Here is a 14,509-nt window from a genome sequence, read left to right on the forward strand (position 1 = left end):
AGGTCTTATACCAAAACGTAAGAATGGCGTCGTGACGTGACTCAGCAGAGCAGAGTGGAACGCCAAAAAGAACGTTTCTGTGTTTCTCTTAAAATATCGTAGTGTCGTTCCGGTCTAAAGTCCTGAATATTGTTGTCTCACCAGGATCATCGTATATATTGATGTCATCAAGAAGCACACAGCAGAACCTCAAAGTCAAATGGGGTATCTGATTTGTTATTTGCGAGCATATACTTTGTTTTACTTTGGAGCAGACAGGACAAACAAAAACACAAGTCAAAGGGCAGAATCTGATTCATTTTCTCTATACAGATATTTCGTTTTTGCTCCGGAGGGCAGATTATATATCGTCCGGTATTATATGGAAAGATTTCTATACAAAAACGATTCTCTTATAAACCATCATGCGCACAGTTTCCACATCGATACACCTGAGCACAAATTTTTGTCCAAGAGCTGTCAAGCAAGTAGTGAATTGTCTCCACACAGTCTTTGATTACACTACACGGTTGAGTGCATAGCATCGTAAGAGCTGTGGAGCTTCTAGCTGAAAAACGGGCCTCTTTGATTGATTTTTGTCGAAACCTCAAGTGTTTCCTTGATTTTTTAAAAATATCAAACGAAAGCTAACACTTCCACCTAAAACACTTTTCGTCACTAGGTCATCAGATAACGCAATGTAATCTTATAGCAAGGCGATTGTGGTAAATCTGTTGAAAACTACCTATCCAAGCACATTTTTTTGACCAAAATGTATGTTTTAATAGTCAAAACCTCAAGTGTTCCTTACAATATTTTTCACATTTTATGTCATTAAATAAAAAAAGCACACTTATATTGTCCATATACTAACGTCATTAGAATGAGCAATGGTCAATTATCTTTAACTAGCAAATCTTGTTCAAAAAGTTACTATTTTCGCCTGTTTTGTCATATGGTTGTAAATTCAATGAACTATGACTTTGCTAAAGAGCGCTTACAAATTGATATGCTACGGGAAGTTTTTACATCAAAAGCAATTTTAAACCAATTTCGTTGAAATCGGAGCATTTTTAATTTTTGGCCCCTATGTGGCCAACAAAACTGACCACTCCCCAAGATTGGACCTTTTTGCTTATAACTCAAGAACGTATCGCCCTGCATTAGGCGGTTAAGCAAGTGCCGCGTGTCCTGCTCCCTTCGGTTTTCAGGCGCCGCCGAATCACACAATTCGAAGAAACGGGAAGCGTCGTAAAAATACTTGGTGGCTGCTGGTGGTGGGGTGAGGGTGGGGGCACTCGAATATGAAAGTGATGTGCCTGTGCCTTGTTGGGGGGGCAAAAAAAAAAAAAAAATCCCGGTTGTATCATTTTGACCCGGTATATTCGGGTAAAACTGAAAGAGATATGTTCCCCTCTGACAAAAAATGAAAGAGGAATTCGAAAAGGCAAATGAAAAGAAAAGGGGAAATGATCCGATTTCCATCAAAATTCAACCCGATTATTGACCAACATAGTGTAAAATACCAATATTTTGCGCGCTTTGTACATTGTCCCAATAAAGCCCTTTTTTGGAAGCTCCAAGACTTTACATGAACAGTGTCTCTAAAAACCGGTATCCCAGTAATAATACCGAGTCAAATGGATACAAGCGGGAATTTTGTTCGTCGTATTTGCCTCCCCCCCGACCAAAAAATCTGGTTTTGTCCCTAACCGAGACTGCTCGAAAATGAACTTTTAAAACAATTGAAAATAACCGTTGTACATGAATGAAAACGAGGCAGAAAAAATTCCAGTAACGGAGTTCAAAAAATTATAGTTGATCTATATAGCACATTCAAAGGTCATCGTTTGAGTGTGTCTAAATAAAGATATGCTCTGTGGATAAGGGGACTTATTGTTAATATGTATAGCCTCATTAGAAAGGTGTAAGATTTGTTTATTTGTACAATCGCAATTATCTCAGTGACACGTTAACGGATTTGGATGATTTTTGCACCATTTAAAAGAAGATACTTCATGGATTTTTTTCTTTCTGTTGTCTGTTGGAGCCCGTCTTTATCCACAGATTATTAAGACACATTGCATTGGCATTTGGGAGTTAAAGAGCTTTGTTGAGCACGATGTGGAGGTATATAAATAACCTTTTGTGTGTGAGTTATCCTCAATGAAATATAAACATGAATAACCTCCAAAAATGGTGTCAGTTCCAATCAGTTCCAAACCTGGAAGCCAAAGGCATTTAAAAACAAAGTTCACACAATACAAATGTATAACAAAAGGCAATTTATAAGTCATTTTATATGATTTTAAATGTGACGTATAAAATTTGTCTATAACACAGGGAGATATAAAATGTAGGATTTGGGTACTTTTTTTCAATTTTCACAGAAATTGAAGGATTTTGACCCATGTTTTTGTTTGTCTGTTTACCCCAGGGTCGCTGAAACAAAGAATTATATTAATTAAATCACCTAATTTATAATTAATAAAGGACAAAGAAAGATAAAGTTCTAGTTAAATTACATACCCATTGGCATTTTGGCTGTTCCATTTTACATACTCAACATTTCCCTGTGCACTTTAATAAAGATAATTAATATTGACGTTACAGATTCGATTAGTCACGTGATCGTCAAACTTGTAGGAGAAGGTGTCAGTTCTGCAGGAACTGACACAAAAAATCTGCTTTATATTACTGAAATCCATTGATTGCACGAGACCGTCAGATCGAGAATGGGCTCACAATAACGGGCTAGTAGACTCAATCCAGTTGTTCACTCAATGCAGGGAATTAGTGAGTTAAGCCTGCATGTCAAAGCACCTTTACTCATCCTAATTTCACCTTCGAAAAAATAATTATTATAATGCACCAAGTACTGTTAACAGTGGCGTAACTAGGGGGTGGGGTGGGGAGGGGCAGGGCCAGCAACGTGCCCCGGGCGCCACCCTTAGGATCTGCGCCCCTCCAAGCGATGAAAGTCAAAATTGTCAAAAAAACACACAAAATCAATTGAAATAACATTTTAAGACCGATATTCAACTTCTAGTAACCAAAATTAATTAGTGGTAGGCCTTATTTGCATAAAATTTATTTGTGTCAAGAATTGCCCGCGTCTAAGATATTCTAAGGGGGGGGGGTAGTTTGTTTCTTGTTCCGGGCGCTACCAACCTAGTTACGCCACTGACTGTTAAAACCATAATGTACAATTTTTTTTTCAAATTAATTTGGTAATTTTTTTGATTTGTTGGCATATTTGTAATAGCTTCTTCCAAGTAGGCATGATTATACATTGGAACGTTACATATAAATGGGGGCCTGAGCGCAAGAAGACCGTAAGTCCACTTGGCCCCTCAACATGTATACACTAAAGTTACGTATAGTTTCTTAGGGTTTTATAAATATGTTTAATACATGTTCCAGGGTGAAAACATCATGAAAGGTTGTGAAAGATTTGTTTTGGCCCCTGAACATGTATAAAACATTACCAAACTATACGAAACTATACGCAACTTTAGCAGAGCAGAGTGGAACGAAATTTTATTAATTTATTAATACATGTTACGAGATTAGCTCGATGTGCAAGTGTTATGATTATGCTAACAGATTGTAGCTAAAACAACATCAAATACAGCCAGATGAGCAGTAATAAAAATGCATTTTAACAATGATGCAAGCATCCAATTTTTACTGACTCGATGGTGGACCTTCAGAACATGAAAATCTGCTTAGATACTATCTGTATGAATTCAAGTTAGTCTCATTACCAAGTGACATTTCCATAGCAGATTCAAAATGCTTCCAATTAGCCCCTTTCCCTAATACACACAATAAAAATGTCTTCAGGGCATTTTAAAGAAAAGGATTGAATTTGATTACATTTCTTATCTGCTCTTATCTTTTCTTTTGCTAAAACCCAACAGTTTTTGTTGAAGTGAACCAGCGTTTTTTGTCATTTACACAGTTTTTAATATTGTCTTTGGGGGCTGTTCAATAATTATGGGCCCCGGGGAGGGTAAAATTAGCCAAGAGGGTGGGGGAAGTAATTTTTGACACACAATCATGGGACACCTTGAAAATAACGTGCTTTAAAAAGGCTTAGGAACACACTACATGTACAGAAACGTTCTCTACGCCCGCATCATTATCTAGACCATTTGAAGTTGAGAAATTGGGAACCCAAATATTTGCCGTGTGCAGGGGGGTGGGGGGGGCAAAGCTTTTTGACAGACCAAGAGGGGGCGATTTGTGGCAGACCAGGAGGGGGAGGGGTAACAATTTTTGGCAAGCCATTTTTAGCCCGCACACCCGTTACTATCCACTGCATCGGAATAATTGCCCAAATTTACAGATTTTTATTTTCTATTGAACCACGGCAATCACGTAGTTCTGTTGCTATGTCTTCTTTTCGATGTAATCATGGTATTACATGCAGACATCAGTCGATGATTCATTGGAAGCGAACTAAGAGTTCTTTACAGGAATTTTGACGATAACCTGTGAAAAAAAATCATACCGTCATTTATTGCTGGAAAAAGGCTGGGAATGTGCAAAAACCAAAAGACGACATTGTGTTATTCAGAAAATAGAGTAACTTTTGAATAAAAGAAATGTCTGGATTTCCAAGTTTTCTTTCTAAAAATGACTGAAATTCCAGTTGCCAATGTTACTGGAAAAAGTTTGAAAATACATTTAAATGAATGAAAAATTACGGATATGTACTCCAAAACGAGCTCCGAAATTGAGGAAGTCCGGAAATCTGAACCCCTCTATAGGGGGGTGTGAATCTTTTCTGGAGTAGCTCATTTGAAACCGACTAGACATTCAATAATATGCTGTGTTACGTGATTTGTTGAGCTCTAGTTGTGTGAAACGAAATTATTATTTTTAAATTGGTTCGTTTACGTACCACCAAATGTTAAATAAATACTATTTAGACCATTATTTTTGGCCAACTACATCCATCCACATTTTATAGTAAACATTATTTTTCTATAATTATTTTAAGGAAGGTCCGATGATGAATTTCTTACCGTCTTTATCTCGCAATATTCCGAAAGTCCTTCCTCGCCTCTACGCAATAAAATGATAACGTATATTATTTCGGTTAATAAGTTTGATCAAGGATATGTTATAAGCGAAGTTAAAGTACCAAATTCCAAAATCCTTATATCGATTGATGATAGCTGTCTCAATATGCAAGAGTGTCCTGAGGGACTCCTCAAAAATTTCAATCTTTGGAAATTTCAATCTTTGAAAGAAGTGGGCGAAGGGTCAAAACAATTTTTGAATGTATTGCCCCGCAATATAAGCAGGCTGCACTCATCACATGTCATGCCTGTGCATGTGTGCAAACATAGGTTGAATACAATACCGCTCTTTTCATAAGGCACTATTCGTACATGTGCGAGTGAAACGTACATGGACTTAACATAATGTGAAATTTCTATAGAATTACGATCCAGGTCTTTATGCCTATTCATTGGTAATATATTGAGATGCAGAGGAACAGCGTACGTCTAGTGCAGTGCAACACATTTCAAAAATAGTTTTGACCAGCCGCAATGGTAATAAATCATGTTACATCACTACTTCTACAGTGAATTCAATTTTGAAAAGTGTTAGAGATTTATTATTGTGTAATGGTTGAGAGTAAAGTCGGACTATATTTTCCTTCTCTAAAAGTGTGAAATTTCCAAGTATTTTACTCTTTCCGGAGTGATTCCTCAGTTCCACTCCATCCAGGCGTGTTGTAGTGTTTTTAAAACTGGGTTAAATGTGAAGGATAAGTTCGAACATGTCTGTTTTACTCAGTTTATGATTGTCACTTACCCTTCGCGTCCAATTCCCGACTGCTTGTAGCCACCAAAAGGAGCTTGCATTGAAAAAGCTGCATAACAATTCACCCTGAAATAAGAACGGAATTCATTGAAATACTGTCTTGAAGATACCAAAGATTAAGAAGACAGCACAGACATGGGTAGCATTGTAGACAACGACCGGGGGGGGGAGGGGGCACTCAACTTTGGAAGTGACGGTATGTGCCTGTCAATAGGCCCCCTCTTTTGAAGTCGACTATACCCGATGACCCCCTTTTTTTTAAAGTCATACCCGATGACCCCCCCCCCCTTTTTTTTTAGTTGCGGCTACCCAATGACCCCTTTTTTTTTTGGTTGCGGCTACCCAATGATCCCCTTTTTTCTAGATTTTTAGAATAGCATCATCAAAATGCCAAAAAATAATGTCGAAACTTTCAAATTTTGCTCCATTTTTTCAAAATTATGCTGAAATTTTCAAAATTTTGCTCCATTTTTTCAAAATATTATACCCAATGACCCCCTTTTTTATTTTGTTTGTACCCAATGACCCCCTTTTTAAAATAACGCTTTGTACCCGATAGGCCCCTACTTCGCGACGCCCGGCGCGCCGGTAGGCACATACCCGTCACTTCTAAAGTTGAGTACCCCCCCGAGACAACGCAAATATGGGTAGATTTTCCTGATTCTATTTATTTTGTTGCAATGTTACCGCTTAGGGTCCGTATACACAAAAGAGTTACACCGGGTCTAAAGTTAGACCTGGTCTAAGTAGAATTTAGTCCAAGGAGAAATTTTCCTTCACATTTGCTTAATTTATTTTGTATTATTTTTGAACTTTGCATTCAAAAATCTTTAGAATTTGCTAGCTAATCTAGGAAGGAAATAAGAGTAAAGGACCATAATTCCACTTAGACCAGGTCTAACTTTAGACCCGGTCTAACTCTTTTGTGCATACGGACCTAGGTGTTTGCTAACTGCCCTCCAGAATTCTCAGTTCAATTACAATCACGATAATGATACATGAAAATGAAAATTTGAGGTTATTGCATTGTCAATTAGTGAAAGGTTTTTACCAATTGTTGATACTTTAGCAGTATTGATAACTCACTAACAGTTCACTTACCAAACATATCCTGCCTGGATTGTGTTGGCAATAGTAAGAGCTTTGTCAACATCTTTAGTAAATACGGCTGCGGCAAGACCATAACTTGTATTGTTAGCTCTTTCGGCAACTTCTTCGATAGTTTTGAACTTAAAGATGCTTTGTACGGGTCCAAAAATCTGAAATATACAATATGAAGTTTAAATGTTCAAATCATATTTTCATAGTCAAAGGATAAGAAAATGTGCGTTGTGACGACACTGACATCAACCGTTTTACTGAGTCAATGTACGTTTCACTCACACATTAGTGTCTTCGAAAAGAGCGGTATTGTGTTCCATCTGTGTTACATCACTTCTTCTACGGCGAATACTCTTTTGATAAAATGTCTCATTACCTCTTCTTTTGCTATCCTCATATCATCTTTGACGTCAGAGAAGACAGTAGATTCAACAAAGTAACCTTTGTGTCCATGCCGACCACCACCGCATTCTAATTTGGCGCCTTCTTTCTTCCCACTCTCTATCAAATCCATGATTTTGTCCACTTGTACCTGCTCAATCTGAGTATTATAAGAAGTCAAATAAATGTATTACCATGACAGTTCTGATTCGTTCCACGCACCCACTCTTCGTCGTTAGCCAGCTCGCTCTTCCCCGTACCAGAGCTGCACAATATTCAAAGGTAGCAAGGAAGAAAGAAAGCAAGCAAGCAAGCAAGCAAGCAAGCAAGCAAGCAAGCAAGCAAGAAAGAAAGAAAGAAAGAAAGAAAGAAAGAAAGAAAGAAAGAAAGAAAGAAAGAAAGAAAGGAAGGAAGAAAGAAAGAAAGAAAGAAAGAAAGAAAGAAAGAAAGAAAAAGAGAAAGAAACGAAGAAAGAAAGAAACAAAGAAAGAAAGAAAGAAAGAAAGAAAGAAAGGAAGGAAGGAACCGAATTATTAAAATTTGTTATTTTCAAAATGTTTGATATTTTACAGTTGAAAGCATACTTTCAAAATCGAATGATACTTAAAGTGTATATAGCTGGGATAAAAAGCCGACGATCAATTGAAAACTTTGACCTTTTATATTGAAGATATACATTCCCCCCCCCAAATAAAATACCTATATAAAATAGACATTTGGGCAACTTCCATTTGAAATACGCACTCCAGTTGTTGAAGATATAGGTAAAGCCATAATAAATGGGTTATGGGTTTCAAACTGATTAACCCTGACCAATTACTTTTGAAAAACATACTCCCTCTATGGAAGATACATTCAAAATATTCCACAGGGGTAGTGTGGGTTTCAACTGGAATAGCCCATTCCTAAAAGTTACGCAAATGGATATCAAATGGATATTCTTCTAAAGACAATAATGAACATGATGAAAATCTTCTTGTCATTTTCAGGAATGCACTAACCTGAGGTCCACCTTGTATCTTAGGATCGTACGGATCTCCAATTGTTCTTTTCTTGGCTCTTTCTACGCTTCTTTTGACAAATTCATCGTAGATTTCGTCTTGAACAAAGATTCTGGAACCAGCAAAACAAACCTGCCCCGAATGATTGAACAAACCTATGTGACTCCATTCAACTGCGCTATCCACTGAAGAAAGCAAGATAGTTTTAAAATGGTTATAAACAATTTATATGGCCATATTCAGAAGAGAAATAAAATAATATTTAGAAATCTGCAAATTGAAATTTTATTTATTTTTATTCAAAATGCGCTAATGTTATTGCTCTATTCTTACGGTCAGCATCGGCAAATATAATATTTGGGCTTTTGCCTCCCATTTCCAAGGCAACCTTCTTGAGATTGCTGTTGGCAGCGCTCTTCTGAATTATTCTTCCAACCTGCAGATCAAATTAGAAGTTTCAGTGCACCAGTCAGTCGTGTTTGCAAATGCAAAGATTATAATTACAAACTATATTACAAACTATAAGGGGTCAAAATAGGGTTTTTATTCATATGAACTTAATATGCGTAATATGATTTTACACTTGTTTGTTTGCACGATAGGTCCACAATAAAAAATTAATTCCCATGCTAATGCAAAGGTTAAAACTTTTCTGTTGGATTCTTATATATATATTTAGCACGTTTAGTTTCCTGGAACATCATTACTTGAACGATTGCACAAATTAGTATTTGAACATATACAACGGATCCTTGTGGTACACCATGCATAAACCCACCTCTGTTGATCCAGTAAATGTGACCATATCGACTTCCATGTGTTCACTAATGGCTGCTCCGGCAGTCGGTCCTAATCCTGGTACTATATTTACAACGCCAGGTGGGAAACCAGCCTAGAATGAACATTCAGGTTACGATAATAAGATAATAATGTCAATTAGATGTTAGGGTGAAGCGTCGCTTTAAGACCAATTGTTTGTTCCGAATCATATAAGATATTCTTTTCGCTTCTCCTAGAGTACGGTGAAGTTGGCTCGAGATAAGAGATTAGACATTCGTTATTACGTTGAATAATACACTTTTAATCGTTTTTTCTGCATCGGTCAAGGGTACGGTAGTAATTTAAGACCGTTTTTGGACTTTTTGCTTGAAGTAATTGTATTATATTGTATCTTGTATGCCATTGATTTGATTCAAATGTTTTGTATTTGTATTTGAAATATGATAATAAAATACATGAATGAATGAATGAATGGTTTTTAGGTCGATTCGCCCAAATGACAAGGCCCGTGACAAGGTTATTATTTGGCCAAAGTTTTTGAAAGTCAAAAAACGGTCTCAAATGACTCCAGTCCATGCAGAAAAATTGATTTAAAGTGTAATATTATACGTAATAACGAATGTCTAATCTCTAATCTCGAACCAACTTCACCGTGCTTCTCCTAGTCAGTTCCCAAGATCATTAGTGCACTTCTCCTATGATGTATCCCCTGTTCAAAGCCTACTCCATGTTCACTGCTCAAAAAAATTTCAGTTCATATAAGACCATACGTTTTCAGGATCTGTGGTCCCCCAAATCAGTTGTTAAGGCATATTGATTCCGAATCAGTTCTTAAAACCCAAAGGTTTATAACTATAATTGAAGACCGAATTAAGAATACTAGTTTGCGTCTGACGTGACGTCAGGGCAAAGGCACGACGTGATTGGTTGCTGACCTGCGCAGTACAGCATTTTGGTCTGGTTGACAGGACGTCATACGTAAACTAGTCTTTTTTAATTCGGTCTTCAATTATAATTAGTTGTATGAGATCGAAAATCAGGGCCGTACTACAGGGCCAACTACATCAAATTTCCAATTTCCATTATTATTTCCACAATTATATAGTTCAGTCGAGGGGAGATTTCATAGTTCTGTTATTATCTCACTAATTCATGTTGATTCCGATATTTCGGTTTCTTTGCACGGACTATTAACACATTGTGCTTACCTCTTTGACAAGAGAAGCCAGATAGAGTGCTGTCAATGGTGTCTGTTCAGCCGGCTTTAATACCAATGTATTTCCGCAGGTGAGTGCATTTCCAAGTTTAATCGCTGTAAGGTAGACTGGTACGTTCCATGGAACTATTGCACCAACAACACCGATTGGCTCGTATCTGGTATAGCAAAAGTAATCACCATCTGCAACATAACAATTGATGGTAAAACTGATGAATTATATCGGTATAATGTATCGAGAAGAATTTGGTATGGGAATACATCAGGCAGTTGTCATGAAATTATATTAGGGAAACATTATTATTATATATGTGGATGGATGATAAAACGTATGTGACGTGGTATATCGAAATGAGACACTTTTGGGCAGGATCGTAAATGGAGAAATAGCAAAAAATCTGCCCGGGGGTGATTTTTTCACAATTTTGGTTTGTTGCAAATTTGTGATGTCAATAATGTTTAAAATATTGTCTGATAGTTTCAGACTGGAATATAACTGGCATCGTGTATTTTTCAGACATTTTTTCAATGTACATATGTTGTACGTACATAATTATCCATAATATTTTTAAAGGCCGATATCTCAATTTCCAATTTTATAATACCATAACTTATAAACTCAATATCTTTGCTGCACAGAGCTCTTCATGGTCCACGGCTAGAGCGGATCCAAGTTTTTGAATGGGAAATCCACTCGTGAAAATATTGCTTTTTTCATTTTGTTTTTGTTTTTTCGGTTATTTCTGGTTTTTGTTTTGAGGAGCAGGGCTCGGTTTCTAGATCGTCCATCGGTTTACAGTACGTAAGTGAAGAGACCCCGCGAATAGAATGACAGTGATTATTGCTTCAATCTTAAACCATATGCATTGATTGCTTTGAAATGAAAGTCATCTGAACAGCCAGAGTGTCGGCCTGGCCACTGGCCATTGTGCAATAACACAGTAGATGTGATATTTACCAATTGGTATAGTTTTGCCGTGAATCTTATCTGATCATCCTGCAAAATATCGTAACATATTAGCCGCCCCACCAATAGATGGACGAGACATTGTGTGGTAGAGAAGGCCATTGTCCAAAGTCTCTAAAGACTATAAATAGGAATTAAAAACAGGGAAAATATGACACAACATCCAATGGGGGAGTAACATAAGACATATAAACAAAGTTAAAACCCGACGTTTCGAAAAGACAAAACTTTTCTTTCTCAAGGGATAAAATAAGAGACCTGCTCTCAGTATAGTGGAGACCAGCTCTGGTGGAGACCAGCTCTGGTGGAGACCAGTGGAGCTGGTCTCCACTATACTGAGAGCAGGTCTCTTATTTTATCCCTTGAGAAAGAAAAGTTTTGTCTTTTCGAAACGTCGGGTTTTTAACTTTGTTTATATGTCTTATGTTACTCCCCCATTGGATGTTGTGTCATATTTTCCTGTTTTAATTTTATCCATTGCTAGTGTGACACTGTTGTATCCTTTTGGATCCATCCTTTGGTTCCCCGCCGGTCAGTTGGAACAGATTTTCCCTGTTTTTATATATAAATAGGAAATCAACAAAACAAAACAGAATATTTTAAAATATTCAAAATTATATCATACGAATATTAAACTACAGACTGTCTACTTAGAAGTACAAACCAAATCTGTGGCATCGGGGGTCGATGCTCTGCGTCACACGCGAGCGCGACACGACGCGTAAAGAGCGTGGTGTACAAATCTCGCAGCAGTTGGCGCGCCAAAGAAGCATTGCACTGAAATAATTATTCTCATACCTCCAGTTTCCGAGGTCTATTTACTTTGTACTTCTATGTGGACAGACTATACACGCTTAGAACAATAATATAATTGTATCATTTTATAATATGCAAGTAATCACAATCATGATATATCTATCATTTTAATCTGACCTCAAATATTATATGATATCTTTTCTATTATTTTAATCTGACCTCAAATAAACAAAACACAAAATAAACCCTTAGAGCTTTTGGTAGCAAAATGCGGAACTAAATTTTGGAGCTAACAAGATGCCGCACACGACTGCGTCAATCAAATTTTCATAACATGAGCAGCTTTAGATTTATGACGGCTTAAATAAGTGTAACAGGCAAAATATTAACGGGGTTGAATTGTTTACCGTACCGCTAGGTAGTCAGCATCTCGATCTACCAGATCAGCTAACTTATTCAAAAGACGTCCCCTCTGAGACGCATCCATGCGGCGCCATGGTGAACCAATTTTGAAGGCGTCCTTTGCAGCTTTCACAGCCAGATCAATGTCAGCCTTTAATGTTCAAGTGTGAAAAAAAATACGGGAAAGGTAACAGAAATTGTAGCAATGTTTGAAAATACCGGTTCAAAACAAACTCATCATCATAAACACTATCGTCATCACCATCATGATGATGATCATCATCAACGTTGTCGTCGCCATCATCGTCGACCACGTCCTCCTCCTCATTGTCACAATCTTCATCATCGTTAACATCGCCACTTTCCTCATAATGATCGTCAACGTCGTCATTACAGATCATCATTACTGTATCTCCAAAACTGAAGTCATCAAGAAGTGGTCTTGATTTTAACTGCGTCATGCTAAAGTTGATACGAACGCCAGGCCATGTCAAAGTCCCATGCTATACATTACTATTGTTGTTGTTGTTGTTGTTTATAGCTTGGCCTATTTTTACCTTGTCACCCTCCTGAACATCGCATATCTTTTCTCCAGTCGTTGGATTGATGGTTCCAAAGGTTTTTTCGCCTACAGAATTCACCCACTCGTTGTTAATGAAAATCTGAGAAAAAAATGTATCATTGGACGTAATTACGTGATTTTCTCCAAGGCTCGCTTGGAAAAATTTGGCAACATTGTAGTGATATTCTCCAAGGCTCGTTTTCCGAATACTAACCAACATTTACATTAAAATACGCAACTTGGGACCACACGTTTGCAACGTTATTTAGGTATTCCGGTTCACATCCTTAAAGTCACGTTCGCTAGGACCCCGGGTAACACCGGAATAATGAAAGTGATGTGAAGGGATTGCGACACCAGGGGTCTATCGGTGTAGCATTTCTTTTTCGAAAAAGGGTTCCCAAGATAATGGGGATTATTCAGTATAGGACCTCTAAAAATGGGTGTCATTGGCGGTGAAAAATATCTTTCTGGGCAAAAATGTGCACAATTTTGCGAAAATATGCAGATTTGCAAAAAAGGAGGTCATTGGGGGTCTATTGATAGGCACATTGATATGACGTATACCAATATACGGTATGAGAGTGCCCACGGGCTAGTACCCTAAACCTGACTTTTAAACCTAACCCTAACCCTAACCCCAACTTTCAGACTAACGATCCCGTTTTATTTTTCGGACTAGCGAACCTTTTGTCGGACTATAATTGGAGACTTCTGACGTCAGGGCAAAGCCGCGTCATGATTGGTCGCTGACCTGCGTAGTCTTAGGTCTAGTTGACAGGATGTCATACGCAAACTAGTCCTTTTAGTTCGGTCTTGAATTATAGAGAACCTCTTTTCGGATTAGCGAACCTAAGAACTAGTGGTCAGTATCAACATACCTGTGTGAATTTGACCTCTGGAACTGCCATTTCTGTTTTGTATTATTGCTCTTTTTATGAGTAAAATACATACATTTATACCAAAACGCAGGAACGGCGTCGTGATATGACTTAGCAGAGCAGAGTGGAACGCCAAAAAGAACGTTTGTGTGTCTCATCAGTTATAAATATCGTAGTGTTGTTTTTTGGTTAAAGTTAGACTGGCTACCAGTCCTTTACGCCGTACCTATTCACGAGGGTCATTCAAAAAGTTCTACCTCCATCATCACATCTCTGTTATCGTACCTACCAGGACATTGAAATTACCCATGATTATACTCTTAAATCTGTAAGCCATAAAATAAACGTTATTTGATGAAAATGTGATTTTAGGTTGTTTAGATATAAAGCAAATACAGATTTGTCACGTAGGAAACGAAAAACTGAAGCTGAAAGTTTACATAATCTACATAAAAATGTTTTTAAGATGAGGTTGTCCCAATGCTTACCCATGATAAATATTTTATTCCTCTTTGAACTACCTGATATACCTTTGTACTTAAAAAATAAAATAAAACACGTTTTATATGAGAAGAAAACATCGACGAGTTGGTGAAATTGGCAAGCTTTTGACTAGACCACGTTTAAGGGCAACTCGTAATT

The 14,509-nt window shown here is 37.4% G+C and overlaps 1 protein-coding gene across 1 annotated transcript; it reads right to left on the reverse strand.

Annotated features, from left to right (window-relative positions):
- Positions 1 to 4,443: 4,443 nt before the first annotated feature.
- LOC140158350 (aldehyde dehydrogenase 1A1-like) lies at positions 4,444 to 13,897 on the reverse strand. Its single transcript, XM_072181441.1, is given in 13 exon segments — positions 4,444 to 4,476; positions 5,013 to 5,052; positions 5,812 to 5,886; positions 6,922 to 7,079; positions 7,298 to 7,462; positions 8,304 to 8,488; positions 8,637 to 8,739; positions 9,082 to 9,195; positions 10,292 to 10,482; positions 11,258 to 11,387; positions 12,435 to 12,575; positions 12,982 to 13,086; positions 13,868 to 13,897. Coding segments are annotated over 13 exon segments (1,470 nt in total).
- Positions 13,898 to 14,509: the final 612 nt, after the last annotated feature.

The sequence above is a fragment of the Amphiura filiformis genome, chromosome 8 (assembly GCF_039555335.1).
Source record: "Amphiura filiformis chromosome 8, Afil_fr2py, whole genome shotgun sequence".
Classification (NCBI taxonomy): Eukaryota; Metazoa; Echinodermata; class Ophiuroidea; order Amphilepidida; family Amphiuridae; genus Amphiura; species Amphiura filiformis.